We start from the raw sequence: 22,828 nt of genomic DNA on the forward strand, positions 1-22,828 counted from the left end.
CTCTGATAAAAATACTTTTGAATAAATTCACTTCATGCATGTCTGAGTTGTAGTTCAGGACATGAAAAAATCGTAATAAAATGGCCACACGGTGGAAATAATTGGATCGTATCACAAAACAAATAAATGTGCATATGTATGACATAGGTCAATGTCCTTGTAGCAAATTTGATTAAAATTGGTTGAGATATGCCTGAGTTATGGCTTGTACATGAAAAAATCAAAACAAAATGGCCGCACAGCAGCCATATTGGATCGTATCACAAAACAAATTAATGTGCATATGTATGACATTGGTCAATCTCCTTGTACCAACTTTGAATAAATTCGCTTGATACATGTCTGAGTTATGGTTCTGGACATGAAAAAACGTAATAAAATGGCCACACGGCGGCCATATTGGATCGTATCACAAAACAAATCTATGTGCATGTGCATGACATAGGTCAATGTCCTTGTACCAAGTTTGAATAAAATCGGTTGAGTTATGCCTGAGTTATGGCTCTGTACATGAAAAATCGAAATAAAATGGCCGCACAGCGGCCATATTGGATCATATCACAAAAAAATTTGATGTGTATAGCTATGACATTGTCAATGTCCTTGTACCAACTTTGAATAAAATCTGTTGAAACATGCCTGAGTATGGCTCTGTACATGAAAAAATCGTAACAAAATGGCCGCACAGCGGCCATATTGGATTGTATCACAAAAAAAATTGACTTGCATATCTATGACATTGATCAATGTCCTTGTACCAACTTCGAATAAAATCAGTTGAAACATGCCTGAGTTATGGCTCTGTACATGAAAAAATTGTAATAAAATGGCCGCCTGGCAGCCATATTGGATCGTATCACAAAACAAATCGACGTGCATCTGTATGACATATGAAGTAATCCTTGTACCAAGTTTGAATGAAATCGCTCCAGGCATCTCTGAGATATCTGCGTGAACGGACGGACGCACGCACGCACGGACGCACGCACGCACGCACGCACACACGCACGGACATGACCAAACCTATAAGTCCCCCGGACGGTGTCCGAGGGGACTAACAACCTCTCGAGCAAAATCATTTGTCTACAATGAAGATACCTAGGTACTGTGGCTCGAAAATCATAAACTTCAGCAATTGAGGACTATTAGGATCAAATGGGACTATTTCAATTTCAGATGACAGAAAAATTGCTGAATTTACATATTAAAAATATTCATGATATCCTGCCATGTGTAAACCATTTTTACATGCTGTACAATCATCTATTTCTGGAATATCACATTTAAGATATTTTTGGCAGCTTTTTCCTGTTTTGTGAAATAGACATATATTTAACATGACCTTAATTTACATACAATTAGACTGGCTGTGAACTTTTGTACAATTATCCTATTCTGCTTATTAGTCCCCACGGACACCGTCCGGGGGGACTTATAGGTTTGGTCATGTCCGTGCGTGCGTGTGTGCGTGCGTGCGTCCGTGCGTGCGTCCGTGCGTGCGTGCGTCCGTCCGTTCACGCAGATATCTCAGAGACGCCTGGAGCGATTTGATTCAAACTTGGTACAAAGATTATCATCTATGCCATACATATGCACGTCAATTTGTTTTACAATCAGATTCAAAATGGCCGTCTGGCAGCCATTTTGTTTCCTGTATTTGATGTCGGTGCGTATGTTCACACAAATTTCTCAGTGATTCTAAGAGACATTCCATTCAAACTTGGTACATAGATTACTCTATATGTTATACATATGCACATCGATTTTTATTTTGATCTGGTCTAAAATGGCTGCGTGGCGGCCATTTTGTTTCCTATATTTTACGACTGTACGTTCGTTCACGTAAATATCTCAGAGATGCCGGGCGCGATTGCATTGAAAGTTGGTACCTATATTAATCCTTATCACATATATATGCACGCCGATTTTTGTAATGATTCGATCATAAATGGCTGTGTGACGGCCGTTTTCTTTCCTGTATTTGATATCCATCCACAGGGTCCCCAGGTATGATCCACAGGGGTTCCAGGATGAAATTAATACTAATGCTGTGTCTATGCATAGGGGCTCATGAATGCAGATATCTGAGATATTCCTGTGCCAATTCTTTTTAAACTTGATACAAGGATACTACACTATGGCATACACATGCAGGTCTATTTATATTGGTGTGGCATGCATAATTAGGTCTAATTTGCATAATTCAAGATTAGAGCGCTGTTTCTGGTACAGACCAAATTTGGTGAAACTTTGTGCAGATGGCTTTAGTCCAACAGACACCATCCGGGTGGACTTATAGGTCATGTCCGTGCGTGCGTGCGTCCGTCCGTCCATTCACGCAGACATCTCAGAGATGCCTGGAGCGATTTCATTCAAACTTGTCACAAGGATTACTTCATATGTCATACAGATGCATGTCGATTTGTTTTGTGGTACAATCCAACATGGCTGTCGTGTGGCCATTTTATTACGATTTTTTCATGTATAGAGCCATTACTCAGGCATGTTTCAACCGATTTTATTCAAAGTTGGTACAAGGACATATACCGATGACATAGATATGCACACCAATTTGTTTTGTGATGCAATCCAATATGGCTGCCTTACGGCCATTTTTTTCAATTTTTTTCATGTACAGAGCCATAACTCAGGCATATCTCAACCGATTTTATTCAAAGTTGGTACAAGGACATTGACCTATGTCATACATATGCACGTCAATTTGTTTTGTGATACAATCCAATATGGCTGCTAGGCGGCCATTTTATTACGATTTTTTCATGTACGGAGCCATTACTCAGGCATGTTTCAACAGATTTTATTCAAAGTTGGTACAAGGACATTGACCTATGTCATACATATGCACATTGATTTGTTTTGTGATACGATCCAATAAGGCCGCCATGTGGCCATTTTATTACGATTTTTTCATGTCCTGAACTACAGCTCAGACATGTATCAGATGTATCAGCGAATTTATTCAAAAGTATTTTTATCACAGACCTAATGAAGAGGACTCTATCCTCTCTGAAGACCTGTAATCAAAGTACCCATTAACAAGTGGGGACTGTGTCATCAACGATGACTTATTAGTCACAGGCCCTGTTTTGAGATGTGACTTTTAACAGTCAGAGATCTATCATGGATTTTGAAATTTTCAAAATTTCATGTACATTGACAAACTGTGAAAAAATAAAAAACAATGAATATCCTTCTTAGATTTGAAGTGAAAAGCCGCTTTTGGACTGTACCATTTATCACGTATCTTTAACATGAATGAAAAATGCACTTGCTCTGTCTGTCTTATTATTTTATGGAAAGTGGTGTGACAATGACTAATGAAAATAAAAAAAAATTCGACAAAATGACAAAAGGTTCAAACTGCAATAAAAAGAAGAACAAATGTTTATTTAATCTGGGTGTATCTCTGACAGGTTTTTTTTTGCCTACAACGTGACCTGTGATTTGCAATGGCTCTCAGAATCCACAGAAACTGAAGGATACATGTACCCTTAAGTACTGTGAATTTGATACACTGTTTAAAATCCATGCTAACCTTTTCCTTGGCATGTTCAACTGGAGTCAAATTGGTTGAAACCATATAGCATGTCGTGTTCGTCTGTCAGGGACAAATATTCAGACTTTCACATTTTGACATTTGTTTGCTTGAATGAACTCATTTTATAGCTTGTTATTGTGAAAATTGAAAATTTCAAGTGAAAGCAGGGCATATAGCAGCCATTTTGAATTTCAAAAATCGGTAAATTGAAGTATTTTGTTTCTCTGGATCATCCAAAAATGTTCACGGTGACCACTGACTTTACTCTTGATTTAACAGGAGAATGGTTTGAAGATTTTTTGGCTTGTTGAAAGTGTGAGTATGCCTTTAACAGACTAGTCCATTTGAAGAGGATTTAAAAACAACATCATTATTTTATAGGTAGCAAAGACATATATAAAACCCATTGATAGTGTACCGTATGCTATGACATGGAGGTAAGAAAGAGACTGTACTAGTACCTCTGAGGTCACAGAGATGTCATATGAAACATTTTGACATTGATTTGAATGAGTGGTGACCTAAAAAGATTAAAAGATCAAGTCCAATAAGGAAGTGCGACTAGTGTTTTCAAGTCCTTTGTGATTAGGATCTTGAATCTACCATACCAAGAGCTTAGATACCGTTCAAATTCCATTTGCTAGCTATAGTCAGGTTAAATATTTATACGAAGGCTGTATTACTATACTGAAGAATTACAACTGACCAGTATATGCCACCGTAACCCAACAAAAACAAACCCAACAACTTGATTTTAAGGTAGTATACACCTCAAAAGTGTAAGAGTTAAACTTTTGATCATACTTTCCTCAATAAATCTTTCAGCCATTTTCTTAACAAATCAAGAATAAAAATCAGGGGTCACAGTGCAAAGTTTGGAACTAACGAAAAAACTATATAACATTTACCGATATTTGAAATTCAAAATGGACACTTTCCCCATGTTAATTCTTTGGGGGAAAAATAAAATTTTTGATTGTCAAAAAGCTAAGATGGTAAAAAATGTTCTTACACCAAGAGTTTTAAAATGTCTGCCCTACAAATGGTAGACCAGAAAAGTATTGAAAAATTTGAGAGTCAGAATATCTATCCCCGAAGCGCATTCTATCTTACCCTTTCACCACCATGGTTTGTCCCAAATCCATTGTTTTCTATGGTAAGTTGGACCTGAAAAGGGAACTAGGGGTGAAAGGGTTTAACATTAACTTCAGTGTGAAGCAAGCAGTGTATTGATTGTTGTTGGTAGTATAAGGCCAATGAGAGGCCGGGATGAGTAGCACATAACAGACTTGTCACTCACAAATCATCAACTCTCTACCAGTAGCTTCTGAGAAGGGTAGTACGGTTTTTCAGCTGTAAACTTGAATGATTGGTCTCTGCACACAAGGCCACTGTGTTTGTTCCAGTTGACAATCATCCTGCTCCGACTGGCTACTCACCAATTTCCTGGTCCGCTGCTTTTGTGTTCAAGAGGTCAAAGGTTAATTTTTCACTGATCGCCCATGACAACAAATCACAGCAGAGTGGCCTAATTCACACAGAGATGAACAATTTATGCAATATGCTGTGCATGAATTATAGAGTTTGTTAGTAGCTTATGCTGCATGATGATAACAATAACAACATTACAAGGGGGATGTTGGCCCTCTTTGGATTTCCTGTTGGTGACCATTGCATTGTGTGTCCACTGTATATCAGGATCTATTTACATAGCAGGTATACAGATCAAATACGGACTTTTAGTTACTTCTGCTTGGCTTCGTTCGAAAATGCACACATGCATATTTCCTGCTCAGCAATGACTGTCTACTTCGCTAAAGCATGGAGATTAGATAATGAATGAGGCTGCTACCTTTTAGCTAGCTCTCTGCGTGGCAGGGCTGTGTGTTTAACACTGGCTATAGGCCTCCCACCAGACCTATTAAACACAGCCCTGCCACACAGAGCTACCTGTCGCTATCACAGTAGGTTTCAAAGCTCCACTGGCTGGGACCTTTGATACATTTTCCTGTATTTTTATCCTATCGGTGAAATACAGTTTCTTGTTCTTCTCCAAAAATCATGCAAAAATACCCAGTGTTTCCACTCCTCAACACATGATTGTTGGTGTGGGAGATCAAATTTCATCGTCGACAATTACTTCTAAGTCTGGAATTCGTTTTGGTGATTTGTCAATGATAATAACACTGAATATTTCGTACAATAAATCTAAACAAGTGTTAAAAGTTCACTACTCTGCATATCAACATAGCTCTAGGATAAGGAGAAGGAGACATACTTGATTTTAGAGAAATAAAAAATTAAAGATATTATCTCAAATCACTGTTAATATTCCTTTTAAATTCATGATTTTCGTACACGGAACATCACCTAGCACACCCACACAGGAGTACACAGGTTCAACAAACTCTACCCTTTTCCTGTAATGGCTACTTCCCAAAGAAATTTGAATCCCCAAGCATTTCCTTATCGACATCACTGTACTTCAATTGAAGCCAAGGGATAAAGAAATCCGGCAGATGGCAAGCCTTTATCACCTCTTGCTCTCGACAAGGTCCTTTATTATGACACCACATGGTAAATGACTTAAATAGACAAGCACTGATACTAATAAAATCTTCCGGCATATGCTTTTTTGTTTGAGCGCTTGAGGCTTCCTTGTGCATTGGATGCACTCTGCAAGGCCTTACTTGCCACCTAAAAAAATCAAATTCTTCAACAGTTGCAGATATCATGATCCAAAATAAACAGAATTTAGAAAGCGAATGGCCTGACCTAATTCACAAAGTGCCCTGTGACATATGGGTGTTGGTGAAAAAAAAAATGCAAATTTATTTCCTTGTCATTCTATCAACTTATTCAGTCCCTGGTAAAGTTGTAGGTTATATTTAAAGAGCAAATCATCACAGCCCTGAAGCTATTGCCAGCACAACAGCGTGCTCTGTCAAGCCGTATCACCACAAAAATTATTGCAGCTTACTGTTCGGATGGCTGGGACACATTAAAATCTATTTTAAATTGCTAAAAGAGTATGAGAATTGCAGCAGTATCAGTTACTTAAAGTTTGTCCTAGACTGGCAGCCATTGTGAAAAAAACTTTGACGCACACCCTGTATACATTGTATATCAATTTTGCAAACTTATGTTTTAGACTAAAGGTATCAGATGGACAGCACATTCACAAGCTCTTTGAGTGCTATGATTGTTCCCGCCAAAATTTTACTGCAACATTTTACCAATTTTTATGAATTTTTCTCAAATGTTTTTGATAATTTTAGACCAAATGTACATCACATTCCATTGGCTAGTCTTTTTGATTAAAATTTTGGCAAAAATCTAAAAAAAAATAATACAGAATATTTTAAAAAGGCAACAAAAATTAACTTTGGTGCTCAAAGGTTTAACATACAGGCCTGCATGACATACATCTAAGAACTGCAACTTTATATGCAATGTAGACGAGACCTGTTGTGAATCGTGTTTTCATGGTGGCTGCTAGTCTCATCCAGACGGATAATTGTTACAATGTCAAGTCAACTTGCAACAATTTTCTAGTAGATTTCAAAACGTCGCGGCCGTCTAAACAGCAAGGTGCAGGTAATTTTCTGTAGAAATTACACTTTTTGCTAATAAGATGTTGGACATTATTCAGGACAAGATATGCACTTCCCAAACCTAAACATTCTCTTGTTTCTTCAACAAATTCAACAGGATCTGTTACGAAAAATACCAAGGAAAAGGGGGCGTTCACATCTTTAAGGTTTCCTGGAAATAAATGATCAAATTATCCCCACTGAGTTCACACAGAGATCAGCGGCCATTTTGAAGCTATTGGTAAATTGGTTATAATGTGCTTCTCTGGTTGGAATACATGTACCTTGGTGTGAAAAATTTCTCCAACAATTCTTTAGCACAGTATCATTACAATGTGTGCAAATCCTTCCTGGCATTTCTAAACTCAAAGGACCAGCAGCTGTAACTTACAATGATTTTTCATCCATTTTTATTTTTTTTTACAATTGCAAATTCTTGATCCACTCCCCACACAGCATGTTGAAACACCCACCATTACGGTAAAGATGAATTCCAGTCTAGACTTCACTTATCGACAATAATAATGCAGTCTACACACGCACAGGCTGAGTTGACAAGCTGAATACTGTATACCTAAACATGCTTAGGAGTAGAACAAGAAACTGTAGTTGACATTAAAAATAAAAATTTGACATTAAAAATAAAAAAAAATTGTGAAAACATTATCAACAGTTGCAGTGACTGGCCGTTTAATCCTTTTCTTCTCAAGGGTCAAAGTTCACAATGACCAGACTGATGTTGGATGAAAGTACGCCAAATTTTTGATGGATTTGCAGGGTTTTCTCTCGACTGCGCAATTGCGCAAATTGCGCATTTCGAGCCATTATGTCTGCTCTAGAAAAGTTACTGATCGCGTGAAAATCGCGCACAAAACAAAACAAGCGATTACGTCCATATGATGGTGACAATTGTAATTCAACAGTAACTGCCCCCCCTAAAACGACAAGTCTTCCCCCCTAATTTTGATGAACCGGGGCACAAAATGCCCCTTTCAGTGAACAAGCAGAGAAAACACTGGATTTGAACATGAAACCATCATCAAGAAGTTCTATTTGGTTTACTATTTACCATTCTATGCCTCTTAATAGTTTTAATAAATTAAAAGATATTTACTTTTGAAATACAAAATTCAAAATTACCCTTTAAATATTATAGCGTTAAGAGTCCTAATGAATTTGAAGTTCTCACTTTAAGTTGATAGACACAAAACAGATTTTTTTTGGCTCGGTAAAATTCTGACACAGCAAATCAGGACTTGAAACCGCACTGCATATATCATGGCTTGGAATAAATACTTGTGAAGAAAAAATAATAACATTATATGTTTTGTGGAGTTTTGATGTCATATCTATTTATGACAAGACAATCAAAATATTTACCAAAAGGGTTTGTCTAGTTGCTGACCTACTACTTGCTGGCATGAAATATTGAACTTGAGTGCTCTGATTCATGGTCCCTCAACCACGCATGATCTAACCCTTTATTCTGCAAAGTTTGGGAGAGACCTGTTCATATTAATTGCGAAGTTGGACATGCAAACTTAAAAGGAGTGAACAGACTAAGCTTGGTTGGTCAAATAACAATGGACAGTCAGTGTGTACAGATATGTTTTGTAGTGTAAGAGTGGACAAAGTAGATGGTTGAGGGCAGGCTTTCATGTGAACTGTATAAATTATTGCTACTTCCACAAAACTTTCATAAGGGTCCAATCACGGTCCCTCCCTCCACAGTGATAACCATACCATGAATCAATCATAGACCCTGGTGTGAAAATCTATGGTCAAAAATTTGATTATTAATAGTTTAAATAAAGATATTTACTTTTGAAATACAAAATGCAAAATTAATCCATCATTAATTATGGATCGTTGCAATACTTATGCCCAATGGCCTGGCAAACCAACTGACCGAACAGTCGTCTGCATGAACCAGGGTGTATACACTTATCTACTATCAGTGGTAGTTTCTTTTACACTGCTACAATTCTTGAGGTTATGCAAATAAAAAGAATAAACACAATGACAGGGTCATGTGTGGAGTAACTAAAAAGATAAGGAATATTTTTAACAGTACAATCATAGTAGCTCTGCAATAACCATGCCCATTCTGACAAAAAATAACAAAGGGATAGATGGTTTTCCCCATTCAATCATATGCAGAGGGCAAATACCAGTACACATAAAAATAAAACAAAAAACAATTAAACAAAGAACTTGAATATTACAATAAAGGAAAACTTGAAATTACATGAGGCGTGCTTTTAGCTCAACTTGCCGTGGTTTAAAAACTTTCAATACAAGCGATGGATGTGACAGAAGGCCTATTATAACTTAAAGTCTTTACGACGTTATTATGATATTTTTGGAAAAACAGTAAAATTCTTGGAAAAAAAAGTACGGACGTGACGTATTTGCCTTATTCGAGGAAAATCATACACGTCTTCTACCATTGCTATTCGAACTTTGAGTCACCCAACACATGGCCGACCAGCATTTCGGAAGCAACTCTTGCACGTGTTGCAAAAGCACATTGGGGGACTCAAGGAACATTTTATGATAAAAAATGAAGACCCCTTTCTAAGAGCGCACAGGCGGTTACTGGGGTACTCATAGCGACCCAATAAACATGCTAGAGATCGAATTACATAACATTGTATTTTTCACACCTACTATTTCCTCGTGCACCATGTAAGATTTGCTGTATTCACTGCACGACCCGCATGTCCGTCGGAACATGCGGACATCGAGCCGAGGTAATAATATTACGGATGAAGCACTGGCGCTTCGATTTGGTGTTCCGCAGTTAGAGACACCATGGGGTAACACGTACACCCGACCATGGAGGTACCAAAAGACCTCCCAACACCATCATAATGCATTCTGGTCAACACTACCCCGGTGGTGGTTTGTACGCTGTAAGCAGTGTAATCAAAGGGGAATCGAGACTGATGGATACCATGCGTATGCAATGTCATTCACTCATTGTCACCGCGCTATGCTACATTGCAATTTTTCGCGGACTCTACATGCGATATATGAAAGAGAAAATATGATCATTAGCAGGATTTTACCTTGTTCCCAGGGATATGGAAGTTCCGGGAGCACTCAGAGGTCACTTGCACCGGATCAAAAAGTGAAGAAGTAGCCCTCGCTAAGTTTCGCATGCAAATGGGGGTAAACTTTTGGGAATTCCCCTTTAGATGGACTCCGGCAACCAGCCTAGTGAGGGCGTCCTTTGTAGAATGTGTAATTTTACAGACTGTCTGTTCGTCCATGTCAATTTTAGACAAAATATGATATATCAGAAAGTGTTATGAAAATTTGTTGCACAGTCCTTGAAGTGGAGCTAATTATAGATTATAATATATCGCATTTGATCATTTGGAATTTTACTGTTGACGTACCAGCAAAATCATTGTAATATTTAATTTTTATTTATTTACATGAACTTTGACCTTACTGTTTGCGTTGGAGCCAGCACTTCATTTCGGAAAGGTATGTTGCTATATTTCTTCTCTCGTCTCCTATCAAAAAAATCGTTAAATCGCACTTCTTCTCAGGTATAGCCTCAATGTTAATGATTTTCGCGTTCAACTGTAAATTATAAAGAAATAGAATGTTTCCAAACTGCAACACAATACATTTTCCATGTTGAATCTATGCCGTTGATGGTTCAATTCAGTCACACATCAGTACTAGTCGCGTCGCCACGCGTCTTTGTGTCTAAATCGTGTCAATGCACTTGCAGCGCAGTATAGAATTTTAGGTGAAGTTATAAGTCAGAACAATGATTTTAAATTTTTGATTCACGTTTCAAACCATGTTGCAAAACCGGGCAGACACAACATGCGCGAATGCGTACCTACAGTCCCTATACTCGATACTCTACTAGACCACAGTCCCTCCACACACCAGACTCTAGTACAGTGGAACCTTGGAGGGACTGGAGGTTCAATGGTGGCACATACGGATGTGAAAGGCTTGTTTGCAATCACATGTATATATTTGTCCGATAGGATTTACATGCCTAATATAAATAGGAGACACGTACATGGTTTATATAATATAATATAATATAATATAATATAATCTAATCTAATGATATAATATAATCTAATATAATCTAATCTAATATAATCTAATGATATAATATAATCTAATATAATGTAATATAGTATAATATAATGTACATTGTAATGTAGTATAATAGGTTATGATATAAAATTAAGCAATAAAGCACACCCAGTGATGGTATACTGCTACATTTTGACCACTGTTCACGACATTTAAATGAGCGATAGCAAGTGCATATATGAAGAGAACTAGTCAAAACCAAGTGGTAACTGGTATACCATCGCTGGGTGTGTGGTTTATTTGAAGTGGTTCTGCCGTCAAACGGTATTGGATGAGATGGTGTGGTGCAAAATGATTTTGTTGCAAAGTGTCTGTGAACCTTATAAAATATAATATAATATAATGATATAATGTGATATTTATTGCATTTATTTATAGCTTTGTCAATACCAGTGAAATTTGTGACATCATCCTTCAAATTATTACCGATCATGTATCCAATTATCTAGTAGTTTGTCCCCACTTGTTTTCTACATCTACCAACTCCCTGGCATTGCAAAAACTGTAACAATAATAGCAATCATGTACCGCCTCCCGGCCCATATAATAATAGACTCAAGCAACTTTGCACTCCATAATGTACTTGGCTTTTCATTGTACTGGTAAATTGTACATTAATTATGCCATGCAAAGTGTGCTTTTGTCCATTATGAGCTAGAGGGGTACGTTATTGCTTAAAAACTATCTACTGTTGATTGACCAATCAGAGTGCTCAATTCAGGGTGTTTTATTTACTCATAAAGCCTTGGTCACCAAATTCCAGAAACGAATAACAGCGCCGTAGTAAAGTACTGTCCAATCAAAAGTGAACATGTCATATTCTGTAGACATCTGGTACATTTTAATATTCAATTTGGTAACACAGCGGAAACCAGCTGCAACACAAAATCTGCTGTGCCTAGGGCATTTATATAATGTGCCCTAGGGCATTTATAGGATGTTCCATTACATTGGAAGGCTATTTCACAAATAAAAGTTTTAATTCATATCCTAAACATGTTACATTGACAAAGGGGACGGTCGACGTAAACACATTGAAAACGAAAATATATCAGTTAGGGGCGATAGTTTTTAAGTCGGATAAACCCTCGTACTCGGGCTCTTCTGGTATATAAAGTCCAACCCTACTATAAAATGTCTCGGCCTGCGGCCTCGACATTTTATCGTTGGGTTGGACTTTATATACCAGAAGAGCCCTCGTACTCGGGCTTTATCCTATACATATAATATAATATAATATAATATAATATAATATAATATAATATAATATAATATTATATAATATAATTTAATATAATTTAATATAATTTAATATGAGCTGGGAGGGGGTACATTATTGCATAAATATAATATAATATAATATGATATAATGTAATATAATAACACAATACAATACTTAAGCAATAAGGAACACCTGGCAACAGGTCACGGCATGTATGAAGTGAACTGGTCAAAATTGAGTGGTATACCATCACTGGGTGTGATTTATTGCTATTATATCATAACAGTTTATTGAAATTCTGGCATGAAACGTCAAAAAAGAATTTTTGCTCTTGCTGAAAGCTCACACATGTACCAGCCGTGGTGTATTTCAAATATACCACGGTTCTCTTCATGTCTCGACCAATGAAATTGCTGTATTTGCACCATCAACGTACTGGTATGATATAAAATACAATATAATATGATGCAATTTATAAAACCAGCATATTGATTGCACGAATACAGCAATCTGATCGAGCAAGATGTGGAAATAACCTCTATACCGATATTTCGTTGCATCAGTGCAGTAAGGTTGTAACTTCTAATTTCAGAATTTCAGGGGTGTGCCAGAAAAAGTCAAATTTTTAAAACTAGAATCCACAATCTGAATACAAAACATGTTCTGATAGATATTGAACAATGGTTCTACACAAAGATATTACTTTGTTTGAATTTAAGTCAAGGTAACACATCCTTTCAAATCACTGTCTTTTTGCCACAGTGTCAGTTACGACCTTCTTGCATCGACGCGATGATTGGTGATCTAGCATTGTTGGAACACATGAGCTCTTGGTTTGAAACAATTCCATTTTAATTTTATAGGCCAGAATTTCAATTTACTGCAATAAATCACTTCAGTAACAGGTCTATTTCTCAATTCTGACCGGTTCACTCAATACATGAATTAGCTATTGCTCGTGAATACATTTCGTGAACTGGTCAAAATCTTGTGGTGTATCAACACTGGGTACGGTTTACTACTTAAATATAATATAATATAAAATAATATAGTGGCATAATTAAGCAATAAAGCACATTCAGTGATGGTATACCACGAGATTTTGACTTCGTGAACTGGTCAAAATCGAGTGGTATCGAGTGGTATACCGTCGCTGGATGTGATTTATTGCTATTATATCATAACAGTATATTGAAATTCTGGCGTGAAATGTCAAAAAACGGAGTTTTGCTCAAGCTAAGAGCCTGTGCATATGCCAGCTGTGGTATATCGCCAATGTACCACGTTTTTTTTCGCGTCTCGACCAATCAGGTCGCTGTATTTGGACCATCAATATACTGGTATGATATAATGTGATATGATATGATATAATATAATATAATATTATATATTATTATACACCTACTGCCGTAACCTATGGGAGTTTGACCGTCCAATAACTTTCCGTATTTTGTATAGTACGCGGAGTCCCGAATACGGGAGACGCGCGACGCGCCTGTTTGACCTTTGACCTAGCGATTATCTGATGTAAACAAACTATTTTACGGTGAGTTATAGACATAATAACAACTTCCACAAAATGTATTTGTAGGACAAGGTTTAAAACACGCTAAACACAAAACTGAGTCTAAATGCACTTGATTTTTATTTTAAAAAACTAATTAAATTGAAAACATTCCGCGAAGTTTGCTTGTACTGCACTGAAAATTAATTGGCTTCGTGCCAACGCAATGGACTTGTACTACGGAGCATATCGCGCGTGCCGCATCCCTCAAAATTTACCATAGAATTAGTTTATATGGACGATTAATGGAGGGAGGTGTATAATAATAGGGTTATACACAAAATACGGCCCTGTATGGACTCGGGCTCAGTGAGTGACGTATTGGACTCGCCTTCGGCTCGTCCAATACGTCACTCACTGAGCCCTCGTCCATACAGGGCCGTATTTTGTGAATAACCCTATAATATAGTACAATATAATATTATATAATATAATACAATATTATATTATATATACCGGTATGTGTGTATGTGTGTGTGTGTGTTTATATATACTTAATTATATATCTATATATACATACCATATATACAAGTACATGTATAAATACACAGTCATGCAAAAACTGTGTGCCTGTAAACAACTTTGCTGTAAGTACAATAATTTCGCCAAATTTGTCTTTCAATAGTTGAACCTATTATTGTCTGACATGTTATTGTTTTCAACATTTGTCTTCACGAGTCATAGATTCTGAATGTCATCCTGAAGACTGTAAGAGAACAGGAAATTGATTTTCACTTTCAAGAGCCCTTTTATCAAAGTATACAAAGACTCATTCATTGCTTTGCCTTGATATTTTCCGGTTTCTATACGCAAAGGGAATATGCCAGACTGGATTTGTGCTGTTGAGGAGCACTGACTGTGAGAGAAATTCATACTGTTCTAGCCAATAGTCATTTGTAAATAACCTATACGTGTGTGGCTTACTTATCACAGTTTCATTGCACACTGTATGTTGTTGGAGACGTAATTTCTGAGGTATTGTAAGTAGATTGATCAGAAATAACATAATCACATCTACTTCAAAATTTATATCTTCAAACAGTTTACAAATTTTAGGAGGCCAATGACTTTACTTAAGTGAAAAATCCCAAAGATAATTTTCTTGGGTAATTGGCTGTCGTCTAGATGTATCAGACAATTTCCAATACCTGATCATGGATACCTGTCTGTGAAAAATCTTCAAGAATTCCAGCTTGTGTACGTGTCTCCAGTAACAGCATGAATTGATGTAAATCTGTGAACCCAAGGGAAAAAATAAAGAGCCCCTCGTTGTTCCTAGTCCCATTTTTTATAGTCACAAAATTTATGGCTGTTAACTGCAATAATTGACTGGTTCAGACAATCAGATCAGTTTCCACTATAGAGATGATGATGCTTTTATTTGTGCAGTTGACTTCCCAAGTCAAACGAGCTCTAGAAAACAGTAACTGAAGCCATTGACTCTCAGAAAGTAGCTACAGCCACTGACCCTCAGACTGTAGCTGCAGCCATTGACCCTCAGACAGTAGCTGCAGCCATTGATCTTCAGAGAGTAGCTACAGCCGTAAACACTCAGATGGTAACTGAAGCCATAGACCCTCAAACAGTAGACCCTCAGAGAGTAGCTGCAGCCATAGACCTCCAAACAATAACAGTTACTTACTTAGCACCCTTGCCTACCAGAAATTTTGTCATTACTTTTGTATTTGATCTTTCTGTAAGTCAGGATTAATTTATTGTGCTGTCGACCAATCTTTCATCATACTTTGGATATCCTGATAAAGTCGTTATATAAAGTTGTTATTACAATAAAATTAATAATAGTAATGACAGAACTTATTTCATGTAGGGACTAAATCAACAAAGCCAGTAAGTAGAGATGCTGAACTACAAGCAAAGGAGCAGAAAAATAAATTCCACACCTAAGAATAAAAAGAAGGCAAGAATAAATAGATAAGATTTCACCGTATGTTTAAAACATTGAAATAATTGTGATGACAGACTTCAAGAGGGAAAGTATTACATGTAATTAATTTAACAACTCCACAAACTGTTGCCATGTCTTTCAGCCGTAGATGTAATGGCACTAAAATATGACTTACATTTCAAAAAATCAACAAAGTGACAAAATGATGGATTTTGATGGTTATAGCTCAGGTCACATGTTTCTTGTGATCTTGTGTTATACATGTATGTTGGTATCTTTGTTCTCATGATCAAGATATTTCATATTCCAGTTATTGATAACCAAAGCAATAATTATTTGCGTCGGCAGGTCAGTATGAGAATAGAAAATGGATGTATTGAACCGAATCAAAAGCACTGTACAGAGTACTGTTGGCGGTTTGATTGGAAATCCCTTATCCAGAGAGTTTGATATCATTAGACACCATGCCAGCGCTGGGCCCGGATACATCTGGAAAATCTGCGAAGCGGTCAAACGATCAACAAAACAGGTATTTGTCCCGGACAAAGTCATTTTCCTGGAATATATTCTATTTGTTTCCCTTGGCCAGTAAAGCTTTCCAGCTACAGATATTAAATGTTTCAATTTTTTGTTACTTTTAGTGTTGGTGTAATCGTATCACTTATTTCACCTGTCATCATATTTTGTGTTCAGGCGTAAAAGATATCTGATATACCACATTTTTTATCACAGTCCATGTCTCAGCATTAACCCTTTGAGCGCCAAAGTCAATTTTGGTCACCTTTATAAAATGTACACCAGTCAAATTTTTTCAGATTTTTGCCAAAATTTTGATGAAAAAACTGGAGCCAATGAAATGTGATGTCAGTTTGGTCCAAAATTATCAAAAAGATTACAGAAAAATTTGTAAAAATTTGTAAAATGTTGCATTAAAATTTTTTGGGGAAAAATTACAGCTCTCAAAGGGTTAATAGGCCTTTCAACTTACAGCTTTTCTTGGAAAAGTTGCGATTGGGCTGTAGATCAAGTCTGTGCAATAAAGTGAACGACTTTCTGGCCATGTTGTTTTACTGCCATCAATTAATAAGTGTGTGACTTTGAAATGTGTTGTGATACCCAAGTGTATGGTTTGTACTCTAGATACAAGATGCGTGTCTCACACAGTGATGAGTTGTGGCATTTTATTTAGAGAAATGCACCGTAAGGTTGCTAGTACTTCAATGCGCAGATTATCTGTTACACGCATACAATGCTATTTTTTTAATGAAGAAGGATTGTAAATATCACAGGCCAATATTTTAGTGCTTTTTTGCATTTTATTGTAGAGTAGTTTTTCTGTCATTTTTGGTCCATAATAAGCCAGACATATCAACATAGACAACGTAATCTTTATATATTGTTTGTAGTCATCATTTGCTTCCTGACATAGTTGTGTGAAGTAGTTTTTATGGTATGTCTGTCAATCATCAAAGGCTAGAGTGTCCCACAGATTTTTTTCATCTAGACTGGTAATATTTCAATTTTTGCTCCACAGCAGCTAGAGCAAAAGAACGAAACATACCGTATTGGTACATACCGGTAGAGTATGTTACAATTTTTTTTCATGAATATTGATGCTCATTAATGTTAATGAGCCGTCCACCACTCTTGAAAGTCTGGGGATCTGTCCATTATTTCTGTTTTCCACGTTTTCACCGGTGTTGGGGCCTAACAGTAACATATTTTATGCATGGAGATTTACAGAGCAGGAAGTCAGGTGGATAAAAAACTTTCTGATGACTCACCGCTTCATAAATTCAGCAGACAAAATACACAATCTGATATCTGCACCCCATTGATAATGAATCTTTTATTGTTAGATTTGAATGTGAAAGGCAGAATGCACCTTTAGGGACAGATATTTGGACTCTCAAATTTTTACAATACTTTTCTTGCCTATCACTTGTGGGGGCTTATTTTGAAGCTCTTAGAGTAAGGAACGTTTTCAGATTCTCAGTTTTGTGAAAATCAAAAATTTAATTTTTGCTGATAGAGTTAATACAGGGATGGCAGCCATTTTGAATTTCAAATATCAGTAATGAGTAATTTGTTTTTCTGGAATCAAACTTTATGCAGTGTCCCTGAGTTTTAGACTTGACATGGTAAGATTATGGTTGAAAGTTTCCTTAGGGAAAATTTGGAGAAAAGTTTGTCTTGCAATTTTTAAAGCATTTACTACCTTAACAACACTCACTAATATCCTCTACAAAAGTTATATCGTTGCATGATGCATAAAGCCCCAGAGGCATTATTACAAAGGACGACATAGTTTGAAATTTATCTTTTACTTCATAATCTCGTTGAAATGCCACAACACCCCCTTAAACAACAACATCCACTGGAATGTCACAACACCCATTGCCTTGTAATTTTCTTTCAATAGGCTTGGTTAAGGTAGATTGTGCCTCGGGTACAGATATTTGGACTCTCAATTTTTACAATTCCCTCCTGATATACCACATGTGGGGATTCATTTAAAGCTCTTGGTGTAAGAAAATTTTTCACTGTCTTTGTTTTTCAAAAATCAAAAATTCATTTTTTCTCCATAGAGTTAACACAGGGATGGCAGCCATTTTGAATTTTAAATATTGGTAAATCTTAAGTTATTTGTTTCTCTAGTGCCAAACTTTGCATGGTGACCCCCGATTTTTATTCTTGATTTAGTAAGAGAATGACTGAAAGTCTCATTAAGGAAAGTTTGAGCTAAAGTTCAAGTCTTTCACTTCCGAGGCACATACTACCTTAATGTCTGTTGTCAAATGTGGGAGCCCCTTGTGTACATTGCCTGTATGAGGTGAAGGCAATACGGTACAGTACAGTTATGCTGGTGAATTCTGACACAGCTATGGTAGATGTATCATATCCAGCCTACCCTACAGTGCAGATTTGACTGTATATCGCCAAGCAAAGGGATGATATACTTTTGGATTTCATTCCGTAATTTTGGGAAAACATCAAAACATCCACCTGCACTTGCTTTTATTCTTTCCTGATTAGCCTTGGTTTTGAAGTCTTTATTGTCAGTCAAATGTGAAGCCGTAGGTTGAAGGCAGTTAAGTTGTGAAGATAAAAAAATAGTATATGCCGGTGAATTCTTGTGGAACTAACTGTATCATGTTTGGCCCACTGTGGTGACTACACTTCTTAGCATCAACCAAGCTTAAGTTTGTGCTCATCAAACTCAAAACATTTTCACATGATGCAAAAACAGAAATTTATGAGAACCTATTGTCAATAACTTTACATTTTCAAATCCAAGCACTTGGAAAAAGTCTATTCCTAAATGTCAGTGACATTTCAATATATCTCATAAATTTTTTTTCATTTAGAGTAACACTCTAAATTTATGAGATATATTTATTTTCCCCTGTCTATTCTATGGCAGTGTTTTCAAGAATTGAAGAAAAATATTTGAAATACTACAAGTAAAATAAAACTATAAGAGGAAAGCACAGAAAATCAGCACTCACATTTGCCAGTGTCCCGTTCTGCCAATGTTGCCAGTTCTGATTTGTTCATTATTTGATTGAATTTTGCAGGAAGTTGCTGTATTTGTACTGGAGAAGAAGCTATTGGAGAAATATCCACGACGAGAAAGGGACTTTTTACTGGAAGTGTTTAAGAAGGGTGTGACACAGTTAACACGCCTACGGCATCCTAGATTACTAACAGTCCAACACCCATTGGAGGAATCAAGGTGTGTTCATACAAACTGAAGTGTGTAAAAATAATCTCTGCCACAGTCTAAGGACTTATAAACAACTTCAAAAATTACATTCTGGATGACTGCTTTTCAATGAAAGTTCCCAGCGTACAAAAGGAATTGTGTTTTGCAATAAGATCGAAATTCCTGAAATTGAAAAAATATTTATGATCTTAGGAGATGTAATTGGAAAGAGTCAAGGATGAAGTTTTTATCTGGCATTGAAATCTTGTCAGCTTTGTAGCCAAAGTTGATGAAACATTTTAACAATATCACAAGTGGTGTTATAGATTTCCTGTGCAGAAATCTTCCATCAATCGCCACTTCCCTAAAAAATACCAGATGGTTTAACCCTTTGAGCGCCAAAGTCAACTTTTGTTGCCATTATAAACCTGAGTCATTTTTTTCCAAGATTTTTGCCAAATTTTTGATTGAAAAGTGTAGCCATAAAATGTGAAGTCCATTTGGTCAAAAATTTAGAAAAAAAATAACAGAAAGATTCTTTAAGACGTAGTTAAATGTTGCACTAAAATTTTGGCGGAAAAAATTACATCACTCAAAGGGTTAACCGCCGTATTGTGAACAACAGGGTGTACCAAAGCCTAAGGGTGACAGGCATATATTAACCCTTTCAGCCCTAAACCCCTATATAGGGGTAGATTTGGTAAGTTACCAGAAAGTCAGGCCTGAAAGGGTTAATTATTTCTTTCATATTCAGCTTGATCCAGTTTTCTGTGATTATTTCAATTCAATATGGAAGTACCGTATATATTTTATTTTGTTAGACATTTAGTCTAGTTATTTTGCTGTCATGATATACGTTTAGCAGGATATTGGTCAATATCCTGCTATACATGTATCACGACAGCAAATAAATAAACTATGATGTCTAATAAAATAAAATATATACTTCCATATTGAATTGAAATAATAAGTTGACATCATTTTTGTTGGCTTTCTAGTATTTTAAAAGTTACATGTATTTAGCAGAACCTTTACCGTAAACATTGTGGAAACATGTCTGGCACATCCGAAGAAGAAAAGGACATATTATGTTGCTGTTGAAATCAATGCTTGTCTAGTCCTTTTCCTGGTAATACCAATACAAACATACCTTCTGAAAAAATATTGAATTACCAATACATGACAGCTTGTTACCAGCCCAGTATCCTTCAATCTTGCCAAAAGGCCTGTAGAGAATACCTTGATCTAGGTATAGATAATGAAAATGATGAAATAGTATCTTGGAGCTGCCACAAAATAATCATGAGCAAGCAGTGGTACCTCTTGCCGTGTTAACCAGATCACCCCTGATTTCATGTTAACAGGTCCACACTCACCACTGATGACTCAGTGGGTTTGGACTAAACCAAGACAGTGAGAGGGTTTAACAGTCAGCACAGTCCAGAAAGATCAATGGGGTTAAATATAACTGATGATAAATTTCCACAAACACTGCCAGGGTCTCTTTTTACCTTGTTATTTTACAGTTATACAGCAGTCTTGAGTATTTTCAGTAGTATCACTTATGTTTTTTGTTGAAGAGTCACAGTTCAGTACCCATAACAGCACCTTTTCATTGACTATTGTTCACACATTCACGGCAAGATTGACCCAGTGACCTTTGTAAATCCGGGATGTGCAGAAATTGTGACACATGAATTATTATGATATGAGTTTCTGCATGATATGATTTCATTTTGGAAGGTATTCCCGCACTGAAAAAACCCACAATATGTCACTCTTTCTAAAAATTTCAAGATACTGGACAAAACTATGTGGCTTTTTTGAAAAATACGAAATTCTTAGAAGTGTCAAAAGACTGGGATTTTGCCCCTTTCACTGTTTTATTGTTCAACATCTGTCCTGTTTGAAGTGTGTGGGCTGACCACGCAGAGCTTTTATTACAGTTTTAACAATGGTTTCACTGTACTTCCTCATTCACCTTTCTATTTTGTGCCCTGCAGAGAATGCCTTGCCTTTGCTACGGAGCCGGTCTTTGCAAGTCTGGGGAATGTCCTTGGTTGCCATGACAACTTGCCGACGCCACTACCGGCGGAGCTCAAGGACTATCAACTTTACGAGGTGGAGATGAAATTTGGACTGCAGCAGGTACGGTTATGTCATGGCAAATGAGGAAGCAATTTCTATAATGTGTAGAACTGGTAATATTTCCTTTTGTACGGTAAATCTGGCCAAGGATTATACATGTAGCCTTCCCAAGATGCAGTCTGATATTTGTAAACCCAATACTTTGCCACCTGAGCAGAAAGCAAGATGGCTGCCTTTGTAACCAGCAGTGATAAACGTACCGTACTCTTGTACTCTCCCTTAAATTCAAGTGTATGTGACAAATTCAGTAAGTTTAAATTTATTGTCAGACAGGCATAAAGGCTGTTTGTGTTCAGAACAACATATCTTGTAATTCTAAGTCAGTGCATCCAAAAGGATTTTCATGCATTGAATAAAGTACAGAAAAATAATAAAGCACAAAGTCTTCAAAATTAAAGTATGACAGTGTAACAAAAAATTAAAACAATTGTAAACTGATAAAGGTATCACCAAAATGTGACAGACAATAAAATGAAGTACTGAGTTTTAAACTGAGTAAAATGTGTTGTAACATCACTCATAAACACTTTTGCCACCATACAATGTTTTCACCCTACATACCGGTAGTGTTGTCAACTTCACAAAATTTTTGCAAATCTTTTTTGTGTTACATTATATAATAATTTTATGGCAATATCACCCCCCAGAAAAAACAGACACATGAAAAACAAAAAGACGAAATAGAAAAAAAAAACTAAAAAGAAATTTAAAACACCAATCTGACAATGACATTTTTCATTCCCATAATACATGATGGCATAGCTAGATGGATGGCTTGATAGTCACAAACCGGTTACTGATACACATGCATCAATTCCACTTGACAATAGTATAAGACTTTTTTGTGACACACATAGTCTGCTTGATTGCCATCGTGCTGTCATTATGGCCCCAGCTTCAACTGTTTATTACTTTGGGCAAGTTTGCAAGTAATACTGTTGCTAGGATGACATAAAAACTCAAAAATAATAATAAGAGACATCCATGTAAAATACA

At 36.5% G+C, this 22,828-nt stretch overlaps 3 protein-coding genes across 5 annotated transcripts in view; 2 read left to right on the forward strand and 1 right to left on the reverse strand.

Moving 5' to 3' along the window:
- The window catches only part of LOC139133042 (TNF receptor-associated factor 6-like), a 44,924-nt gene extending 34,566 nt beyond the window's left edge, over window positions 1-10,358 (reverse strand). Inside the window, exon 1 of one of the 2 annotated variants that reach the window (XM_070699442.1) lies at window positions 10,224-10,358. The gene's annotated coding sequence lies outside the window, so the exon portion shown is untranslated. Of the gene's footprint in view, window positions 1-4,859; window positions 5,027-10,223 lie in introns of those variants that run through there. The other variant, XM_070699451.1, reaches the window with a different exon arrangement.
- Window positions 1-22,828, forward strand: part of LOC139133082 (thymidylate synthase-like) — a 396,310-nt gene that overhangs the window by 307,135 nt on the left and 66,347 nt on the right. The gene's annotated exons all lie outside the window — the stretch shown is intronic.
- The window catches only part of LOC139133031 (SCY1-like protein 2), a 429,639-nt gene continuing 417,329 nt past the window's right edge, over window positions 10,519-22,828 (forward strand). The window contains exons 1-4 of the mRNA XM_070699430.1: window positions 10,519-10,647; window positions 16,327-16,507; window positions 19,557-19,714; window positions 21,688-21,832. Of these exons, the coding sequence (XP_070555531.1) occupies window positions 16,346-16,507; window positions 19,557-19,714; window positions 21,688-21,832 (465 nt within the window). The 5' untranslated portion in view covers window positions 10,519-10,647; window positions 16,327-16,345. The remainder of the gene's footprint in view (window positions 10,648-16,326; window positions 16,508-19,556; window positions 19,715-21,687; window positions 21,833-22,828) is intronic.

The sequence above is a fragment of the Ptychodera flava genome, chromosome 1 (assembly GCF_041260155.1).
Source record: "Ptychodera flava strain L36383 chromosome 1, AS_Pfla_20210202, whole genome shotgun sequence".
Taxonomy (NCBI): domain Eukaryota; kingdom Metazoa; phylum Hemichordata; class Enteropneusta; family Ptychoderidae; genus Ptychodera; species Ptychodera flava.